The following is a 10,000-nucleotide window of genomic DNA, read 5'->3' as shown; positions in this document are numbered from 1 at the left end:
GAGATAATACCCCAGACAAATTTGACTTTACTTTTTTGTTTCCGAAGTAACTCTCATCAACTAGCACTAGTTTGAGGTGAACTAGCACTAGTTTGATGTCAACCTTTAGGAGTAATTCATCAAATTGGTTAAATCTAAAATAATAACATACTCTTTATTTAATACGATCCCACTATACATATCGATATACATAGAGATTCACCGACTACATTTCAGCCATCCAGCGATCCTGATCTATTTGAAAATTGCTAGAATTGATATATCCATATATCATATTTCTGCAGGCATAAGAGTTTTTTCCTTTATGTTCGGTGGAAATCACATGTTATACTATATTCCAATAAATAGATATCTGTGTTATGATACAAGTCCCCGTTTTCAAAAATAAAATGGATGAGATTGGGTCCCAGCGGATCTAAACAATCTTATTTTTTTGAACATGAAGAAATAAAGAAGCCATTGCAATTGCCGGAAAGACTAGGCCTACTAACGGCACAAAAATAGATGGAAGGTTCAAATTTGTCATAGAAGGGGTACCTCGATTTACTATTTGTATCTGTTATTATGTTATTATATAAATAAAGATATCTTGTAATAATTATAATTAAATTAAGAATTTGAATTCTAATTAATAATTAGAAATTAGATAATATTTATTATTAATAGAATTTGAAGAATTTGAAATTCTTAGTATAGATCTAAGTATCTATATATCTAAATCTAACTGAGTAGGTATAATAAGTGCAAAGAATGTAGAACTGTAGAACTAAATAAATGGACTTATTCATCTCCTACATGAGAAAGATATGTATGATAATAAACTTTATTATTTTTCTTCATTTCTTTGTCTTTTGTTCTTGTCTTCTAATTTTCTAAAAATAGATAAAGAGTTTCTTACAGATTATCGAAAGATTCGTTCGAATCCGACCCAACATGAATTTTTAGCTAAAATGGTTTTTCGGGAGATAGAGAAAGAGACAAAACTCTATTATCTATATTTTAATTTCAAATTATATACCTAAGACAAGAAGAAGAAATTTGTTTTATTTTCCTAATTTCACGAAAGGAAGAACTCACTCTTGTTGATAAAGGCTTCTTGATTCGTAATCAGGACTATAGGTCAAAAAAAAGAGTTATCCTCAACTTGAGTTTTTATTCTTTCTACAATTAGATCTTCTATCACCAAAGAAAGCGCCATTATTATCTTATTTACTTTGATTCCGATAAACTAACTACTTTTTTGCTACAAACACAAAAAAAATAATTGAACTTAGTGCTCTACTTGATTTTACTTGACTTTTGATTCAAAGGAAAAAAGGCGTGGAGCTTAAATAACTCACTCAGAACGCTTTTTAAAAGATTACGTGGTACAATTAGGTCGAATAAACCCTTCTGGAATAAGTATTCAGCTGCTTGTGAACCTTCGGGTACTGTTTTATTCAATGTTTGTTCAATTACTCTTTTACCTGCAAATGCAATGTAGGCATTGGGTTCGGCAATAATGATATCCCCCAACATACCAAAACTTGCTGTCACTCCACCAGTTGTCGGAGATGTAAGGATTGATACATAAAATAACTTTTTATTTAATTGATAATCATATAAAGCAGACGATATTTTAGCCATTTGCATCAAGCTCAAACTTCCTTCCTGCATGCGCGCCCCCCCAGAAGCACACACTATAATAAGAGGTAAAATTTGATTGGCAGCGCGTTCAATCAAACGGGTGATTTTCTCTCCGACTACGGATCCCATACTACCCCCCATAAACTGAAAATCCATAACCCCAATTGCTACGGGAATGCCGTTTAGTTGGCCTATGCCTGTTTGAACAGCCTCGGTTAATCCTGTCTTTCTTTGATAAGAATCAATACGATCTTTATAAGGCTCCTCCTCCGAATGAAATTCAATGGGATCCAGAGAGACCATGTCTTCATCCATAGGATCCCAAGTACCCGGATCGATCAAAAGTTCAATTCTATCTGAACTACTCATTTTCAAATGATATCCACATTGTTCACAAATATTCATTTTTGATTTAAAAAATTTCTTATAATTTAATCCATAACAATTTTCGCATTGAACCCACAAATGCCTGTATTTTTGAGTTACCTCGAGATCATTAGAACTTTCTCTTATAGTTAAATCACTGCCCTTCGTGCGAGTTCGTCTACTGGAACCCTCGTTTTCACTACTATTTCGACTTTCACCACCACAAATGGCCCTATAAATGTAACTGTCACCGTAATTCTCACTACCACTTATAATGGAAGTATCTATACAGATTTGAGACTGAAGATAACTATCAATGCAACTATTAATGTGATTATTCCAACTATATTGAGTATCATACATGTAAGAATTATAGTAGGGATCTTCGCCCCTAAATCCATTATTCAGATAACTCAAGTTTCGATAACTATAAAAAGAACTTTCTAGTTCACTCAAAAAAGAATGATCGTTGTCAATCTCAAAAATATGATTTTCAATATCAAAATAGATGGAATAACTGTCTCCATTCCTATCACTAACTAAAAAAGTGTCATCAGAGATGAAATTCCGAATGTCTTTAACGCCGAATAAATAATCAACATTACTGCAACTAGAATTGTCACGATTCCTCCAACTATGAATGTTTTTCACTTTTCGATTTGGATCTTCATTGGTATTTTCAATAGGACCGAGACTGCCCATTGATTTATTTAGCCCACACCTACGTTCGAACTCCTTCTTAAACAACATCGAATTAAACCACCATCTTTCCATAGAGTTTTCTTGCCCCCTATTTGCATGAAAATACAATAGATGAATAGTCATTCGCTAGAAAATTATTTATTTGAATATCTTATTTACTATCAGACTAAGCATAGAAATCTAATCACTAGGATTATTAACTAATAAGGATTCTGAGTATTGAAAAAAAGTTCTGAATCTGAGGGAACACTTCACTATATATTAATATGTTGGAACCCCCTTATATATTATTAAAAATAATTTTTAATAAAGGGCGGCTTCTCCTATGTCGTGTCAAATTCGCATCGAAAAAAAGAGATTTGTCCTCTCCTATAAAGAAATAAAAAAATAATTGTTTCGTAAAATCTCGTCTAATACTAATATCTAATCACTAACAAATCTAACAATCTAAAATCGAATAAAAAAATAAGTAATAAATTAAGGTTCTATTTCAACACGGAACAAAGGGGACAATATACAGGATGGGTAGAAAGAGGTGTGATACTTGGCTTGATTCAGGGAAACTAAACTACAGGATAGAAAAGAATATACCAATCCTAAGGATCCGTAGGCTTAATTGTGGATCCAAAACAACAATAGAAAGATTTGAGTCTTAGATTTTGATTTAGTTTTCTAGATTTTGTATTTCAAATCTTGTATATCTAGGTAAGTATATACTTAGTCAAAATATATGCAATAGAATCTTTGTTATATTCGGCTCAATCCTTTTAGTAAAAGATTGGGCCGAGTTTAATTGCAATTCAATTAAGAGAACGAAGGATAATTACTTGAGTTCTTTCTCCTTATCCTTCTTTATTTCCTGCTAATTTATCTGCTAATGTCTACTGTTTTTACTTATCCAAAACGTCCACTGCTGCAAAATTAAATACGATCTCTTTCCATACTTCACAAGCAGCAGCTAGTTCCGGGCTCCATTTGCAAGCCTCGCGAATAATTTCATTACCTTCCTGAGCAAGATCACGTCCTTCATTACGAGCTTGTACACATGCTTCTAGAGCTACTCGATTAGCTACGGCACCTGGCGCATTACCCCAAGGATGTCCTAAAGTTCCTCCACCGAACTGTAGTACGGAATCATCCCCAAAGATCTCGGTCAGAGCAGGCATATGCCAAACGTGAATACCTCCTGAAGCCACGGGTAGAACACCTGGTAAAGAGACCCAATCTTGAGTGAAATAAATACCGCGACTTCGATCTTGTTCAACAAAATCATCACGCAGTAAATCAACAAAGCCCAAAGTTATGTCTCTTTCACCTTCAAGTTTACCTACTACGGTACCAGAGTGAATATGATCTCCACCAGACATACGTAACGCTTTTGCTAATACCCGGAAGTGGATACCATGATTCTTCTGTCTATCAATAACCGCATGCATTGCACGGTGGATGTGAAGAAGTAGACCATTATCTCGGCAATAATGAGCCAAGCTAGTATTTGCGGTGAATCCCCCCGTTAAGTAGTCATGCATTACGATCGGAACACCCAATTCTCTAGCAAATACAGCTCTTTTGATCATTTCTTCGCATGTACCTGCAGTAGCATTCAAGTAATGCCCTTTGATTTCACCTGTTTCAGCCTGTGCTTTATAAAGTGCTTCGGCACAAAATAAGAAACGATCTCTCCAACGCATAAATGGTTGTGAGTTCACGTTCTCATCATCTTTGGTAAAATCAAGTCCACCGCGAAGACATTCATAAACAGCTCTACCGTAGTTTTTAGCGGATAACCCCAATTTAGGTTTAATAGTACATCCCAACAGGGGACGACCATACTTGTTCAATTTATCTCTTTCAACTTGGATCCCGTGAGGCGGACCTTGGAAAGTTTTAACATAAGCAGGAGGGATTCGCAGATCTTCCAGACGTAGAGCGCGCAGGGCTTTGAACCCAAATACGTTACCTACAATGGAAGTAAACATGTTGGTAACAGAACCTTCTTCAAAAAGGTCTAAGGGGTAAGCTACATAAGCAATATATTGATCTTTTTCTCCAACAACACGCTCGATGCGGTAGCATCGCCCTTTGTAACGATCAAGGCTGGTAAGTCCATCGGTCCATACAGTTGTCCATGTACCAGTAGAAGATTCGGCAGCTACCGCGGCCCCTGCTTCTTCAGGTGGAACTCCAGGTTGAGGAGTTACTCGGAATGCTGCCAATATATCAGTATCCTTGGTTTGGTACTCAGGAGTATAATAAGTCAATTTGTACTCTTTAACACCAGCTTTGAATCCAACACTTGCTTTAGTCTCTGTTTGTGGTGACATAAATCCCTCCCTACAACTCATGAATTAAGAATTCTCACAACAACAAGGTCTACTCGACACGAATTCCGCGTTAATGAAACTTTTCACAGGAATCTTTCACAAAATTTCCAACTAATACTAATATTATCAACTAATCAGAATGTTTGATTATTAGACCATGGTATTTGATTTGCCAAATACATCATTATTGTATACTCTTTCATATATATAGCGCAACCCAATTTTGATTTTTTACTTTTTTTTGAAATGAAATACCTAACTAACCTAAATAATAAGAACTTCTCCCTTGACAGTGGTATATGTAAATCCTAGATGTGAAAATATACGGAATTCCTCTATGAATCTATGAAAGGTATAAAAAAGAAAGAAAAACACAAAGAAAAGAATAGGCTAGCCATAAATCGATATGCTGAAATTGAAATCAAAAATAAATAAGAAGAGGAGCCAATTAGATACAAATAATGAATCGTAATAGAAATAGAAAATAAAGTTCAGGTTCGAATTCCATAGAATAGATAATATGGATGGGATTGTCTATAATGATAGACAAATGAAAGACTTTCTCAAGATTCTGATTCATCCACTTGAGATTTTAAAATTAAAATAGGTTGGGTGGGCTTGCAAATTCACTCAGTCTCAGTGAATAAGTAAACAATTGAATTGGTTCAATTGCATGGTGCCAACGAAATCGAGTGCTAATTCCCATTTTATTGAATTAACCGATTGACGTGCTAGCGGACATTTATTTTGAATTCGATAATTTTTGCAAAAACATTTCGACATATTTATTTTATTATTATGAGAATCAATCCTACTACTTCTGGTTCTGAGGTTTCCACGCTTGAAAAAAAAAAACCGGGGCGTGTCATCCAAATCATCGGTCCGGTACTAGATGTAGCCTTTCCCCCGGGCAAGATGCCGAATATTTATAACGCTCTGGTAGTTCAAGATCGAGATAGTGTTGGTCAACCAATCAATGTGGCTTGTGAGGTACAGCAATTATTAGGAAATAATCGAGTTAGGGCTGTAGCTATGAGTGCTACAGACGGTCTAACGAGAGGAATGGAAGTGATTGACACAGGAGCTCCTATAAGTGTTCCGGTCGGGGGGGCGACTCTTGGACGAATTTTTAACGTGCTCGGAGAGCCTGTTGATAATTTAGGGCCTGTAGATACTAATACAACGTCTCCTATTCATAGATCTGCGCCCGCCTTTATACAGTTGGATACAAAATTATCTATTTTTGAAACAGGAATTAAGGTAGTAGATCTTTTAGCCCCTTATCGCCGTGGAGGAAAAATCGGACTATTCGGGGGAGCTGGAGTGGGTAAAACAGTACTTATTATGGAATTGATTAACAATATTGCTAAAGCTCACGGGGGCGTATCCGTATTTGGCGGAGTGGGTGAACGTACTCGGGAAGGAAATGATCTTTACATGGAAATGAAAGAATCTGGAGTGATTAATGAAGAAAATATTGCAGAATCAAAAGTGGCCCTAGTTTACGGTCAGATGAATGAACCGCCGGGAGCTCGTATGAGAGTTGGTTTGACTGCCCTAACTATGGCGGAATATTTCCGAGATGTTAATGAGCAAGACGTACTTCTATTTATTGACAATATCTTCCGTTTCGTCCAAGCAGGATCCGAAGTATCGGCCTTATTGGGTAGAATGCCTTCCGCTGTGGGTTATCAACCCACCCTGAGTACCGAAATGGGTTCTTTACAAGAAAGAATTACTTCTACCAAAGAAGGGTCCATAACCTCTATTCAAGCAGTTTATGTACCCGCAGATGATTTGACTGACCCTGCTCCTGCTACGACATTTGCACATTTAGATGCTACTACCGTACTATCAAGAGGATTGGCTGCCAAAGGTATTTATCCAGCAGTAGATCCTTTAGATTCAACGTCAACCATGCTTCAACCTCGGATCGTTGGTGAGGAACATTACGAAACCGCCCAAAGAGTTAAGCAAACTTTACAACGTTACAAAGAACTTCAGGACATTATAGCTATCCTTGGATTGGACGAATTATCCGAAGAGGATCGTTTACTCGTAGCAAGAGCGCGAAAAATTGAGCGTTTCTTATCACAACCCTTTTTCGTAGCAGAAGTATTTACCGGTTCTCCAGGGAAATATGTTGGTCTAGCAGAAACAATTCGAGGATTTCAATTGATCCTTTCCGGAGAATTAGATGGTCTTCCTGAACAGGCCTTTTATTTGGTAGGTAATATCGATGAAGCTACCGCGAAGGCTATGAACTTAGAAATGGAGAGCAATTTGAAGAAATGACCTTAAATCTTAGTGTACTGACCCCTAATCGAATTGTTTGGGATTCCGAAGTGGAAGAAATTGTTTTATCTACTAATAGCGGTCAAATTGGCATATTACCAAATCACGCCCCTATTGCCACAGCTGTAGATATAGGGATTTTGAGAATACGTCTTAACGACCAATGGTTAACGATGGCTCTGATGGGTGGTTTTGCTAGAATAGGAAATAATGAGATCACTGTTTTAGTAAATGATGCGGAGAAGGGTAGTGACATTGATCCACAAGAAGCTCAGCAAACTCTTGAACTAGCGGAAGCTAATGTGAAAAAGGCTGAAGGAAGGAGACAAAAAATTGAGGCAAATCTAGCTCTCCAACGAGCTAGAACACGGGTGGAGGCTATCAATCCGATTTCATAACTAGTTGGTACGTTCGAATAATAAAAAGAAGTTCTCTTTCTAATCCTATTTAGATTCTGTCGGGTGAATACAATCAAATACAATCAAACAGAATCCAATTCTGATGCAAAAATTCAAATTCACAAATGAAATAGAAAAGATACAAAATCAAAAAATCAATATCACTAAGGGTGGGTCGTAAACCTTATTAGATACCATTGACTCTGGTATCTAATAAGGTTTACCTACTATTGGATTTGAACCAATGACTCCCGCCGTATGAAAGCAGTACTCTAACCACTGAGTTAAGTAGGTCATTTATCATCCCAAAGAGAACCAAATGAAACCCATCCTGTCGATGGATTATAAATATCATATTACTTAATAAGCAATACTAATCTAAGGAATACCACTCAAAGAGATCAAAGATTGTTGATGTTGGATCCTGGAATATTTATCTTGACAAGAATTTATCTACATGATAAAATATGTATCACAAGCACTAAGGGCTATAGCTCAGTTGGTAGAGCAACTCGTTTACACGCGCGCCAATGTTTTTCAAGGGAGTTCATCATACAATCAGAAAAATTGATCTTGTTGAGAAATCGATGTCTTACTCCATAACTTTGAGGGAACCATAGCCTGACAAAGAGTTCGGTCCAATTTGGACGCCCATTTAGGAGGTGCCAAACAGACCCCATCATTTATTTGAGATCTTGATAAGGTGAATACCCAGTCTATTCAATGCTAGGCATAATGAGTATAAGGACCTCAAAAAAATCTCTTTTCGTCATATGAACTTTAAGGTGTATGAAGTTTCATATTTTATTTTTTCAGCAGAACGATAGAGACTTCATTTAACTTAGGTTGATCTAGGCCAGAGACAGACCTACGTCAAGATAATCCCACCTTTGAAACACTTTGGTAATGCTCCCAAATAATGAATCAGAGCACATGGAGCCATTTCCTTATCTTTTTTTCTGTCAAGAAAAAAAATGGCAGACTAACTGATATTTATATCAGTTAATGAAAGAGCCCAATGCAAAAAAAAATGCATGTTGGGTCTTTGAAACAGTTCAGATCATTTTAATAATAATAAGTTTGATCCGTTTTACCGAGAAGGTCTACGGTTCGAGTCCGTATAGCCCTATAAAAAAAAATTGTATAATTTTCATTTCTTCATTATTATTTCTTGCTTGTAACTAAGTGAAATCCAATTATTCCTATAAGTTTACTCACGGCAATCGTTTAAGCAGATGAAAGAAAAAACGCATATCAACGGATCCAATCGATATTGATTTTTTCAATTGCGGATAAACAAACCAACCTTTCGTCATTAATCTTCGGAGGCGAATTACATATTCATATCCCCAATCTTATTGAATTTTGGAAGTCAAATCATTTCACGGGCCTGGTGAAATGAAAAACTACGAAGAGGAATTCACATGGATTTAGGAAGGGCCTGCTGTATTTGTGTACAAGCTAAAGTTTTTTGAAAAACGAATACCTTTGGTCACTTTCATTGTCAAATAGGCTTTCCTTCGTATACCTTACTTACCTTGACCTAGCGAAGCACAACACAAAAAAGGTAGTCTTCTTTTTCTGTATTCAACCAAGAAAAACCCCGCCACCTGGATTCGAATCCTAATACTATTATTAAATAATAATAATAAGGAATATACCAACGCAAGATCTTCTAAATCTTGAGATGGAAATTCCTATACATTTTCTTCTATTTGATTACTTGTTCTATTCTAAATCACTAAGAAAAAATAAGAAAAAAGACCTCCTGATTCTATTTATAGAAAAAAATAGAAATCTTTAAAGAATTTCTAATTAAAGAAGAAATAAGATAAGTAATTAATTTAGAATTCCCCGTCTTTAGAGAAAATCCTGGATGAAAACAAGAAAAACAAGAGAATTTGTATAAGAGTAATATATAGTTTATAGTTAGAAGGTTCTACTAACTAAATAAAATGGAAATAAGTATAATGGAAATAAAATCGGATTCCAGTTGATGAATCTTGCAATGCGATATGCCCTACAATAAACCAATAAACAAAGCAAACTAGACGGTTCGATCAAAAGGAATTCTTGTTTTGACTAAATAGTTATGGATGACTTGACAATTCCAATTCAAATCGACCAATCGAATCCGGTATATTTTCCACGTTCATAGGAGTGCGTTTATGTTTCTGCTTTACGAATATGATTTTTTTTGGGCATTTCTAATAATATCCATCCTTGTTCCTATTTTGGCATTTTTAATTTCCGGAGTGTTAGCCCCGATTAGCAAAGGGCCGGAGAAAC

The 10,000-nt window shown here is 36.0% G+C and overlaps 7 protein-coding genes and 2 non-coding genes, besides 1 other annotated feature; 5 read left to right on the top strand and 4 right to left on the bottom strand. All coding sequences in view use genetic code 11, as the record gives it.

Annotated features, from left to right (window-relative positions):
• Window positions 1-10,000: part of a sequence feature (LSC,large single-copy region) that runs on past both edges of the window.
• psaI (photosystem I subunit VIII) lies at window positions 416-526 on the bottom strand. Its single transcript has one exon. The coding sequence runs from the start codon at window positions 524-526 to the stop codon at window positions 416-418; it is 111 nt and encodes a 36-aa protein (YP_398874.1).
• Window positions 807-1,022, top strand: NitoCp040 (hypothetical protein). Its single transcript has one exon. It carries the CDS (start codon window positions 807-809, stop codon window positions 1,020-1,022), a length of 216 nt encoding a protein of 71 aa, YP_398873.1.
• On the bottom strand, window positions 1,279-2,817 carry accD (acetyl-CoA carboxylase beta subunit). Its single transcript has one exon. The coding sequence runs from the start codon at window positions 2,815-2,817 to the stop codon at window positions 1,279-1,281; it is 1,539 nt and encodes a 512-aa protein (YP_398872.1).
• On the bottom strand, window positions 3,585-5,018 carry rbcL (ribulose-1,5-bisphosphate carboxylase/oxygenase large subunit). The gene has a single exon. The coding sequence runs from the start codon at window positions 5,016-5,018 to the stop codon at window positions 3,585-3,587; it is 1,434 nt and encodes a 477-aa protein (YP_398871.1).
• atpB (ATP synthase CF1 beta subunit) lies at window positions 5,817-7,313 on the top strand. Its single transcript has one exon. It carries the CDS (start codon window positions 5,817-5,819, stop codon window positions 7,311-7,313), a length of 1,497 nt encoding a protein of 498 aa, YP_398870.1.
• Window positions 7,310-7,711, top strand: atpE (ATP synthase CF1 epsilon subunit). The gene has a single exon. The coding sequence runs from the start codon at window positions 7,310-7,312 to the stop codon at window positions 7,709-7,711; it is 402 nt and encodes a 133-aa protein (YP_398869.1).
• On the bottom strand, window positions 7,933-8,005 carry trnM. Its single transcript has one exon. It is a non-coding gene; the product is annotated as a tRNA-Met (tRNA).
• trnV lies at window positions 8,196-8,840 on the top strand. One transcript has 2 exons: window positions 8,196-8,233; window positions 8,806-8,840. It is a non-coding gene; the product is annotated as a tRNA-Val (tRNA).
• ndhC (NADH dehydrogenase subunit 3) overlaps window positions 9,880-10,000 on the top strand; it is a 363-nt gene continuing 242 nt past the window's right edge. The window contains exon 1 of the mRNA in view: window positions 9,880-10,000. This exon is cut by the window's right edge and continues 242 nt beyond it. Within this exon, the coding sequence (YP_398868.1) occupies window positions 9,880-10,000 (121 nt within the window).

The sequence above is a fragment of the chloroplast genome of Nicotiana tomentosiformis (genome assembly GCF_000390325.3).
Source record: "Nicotiana tomentosiformis chloroplast, complete genome".
Taxonomy (NCBI): Eukaryota; Viridiplantae; Streptophyta; class Magnoliopsida; order Solanales; family Solanaceae; genus Nicotiana; species Nicotiana tomentosiformis.
This window is presented reverse-complemented; position numbering and strand designations above follow the sequence as displayed.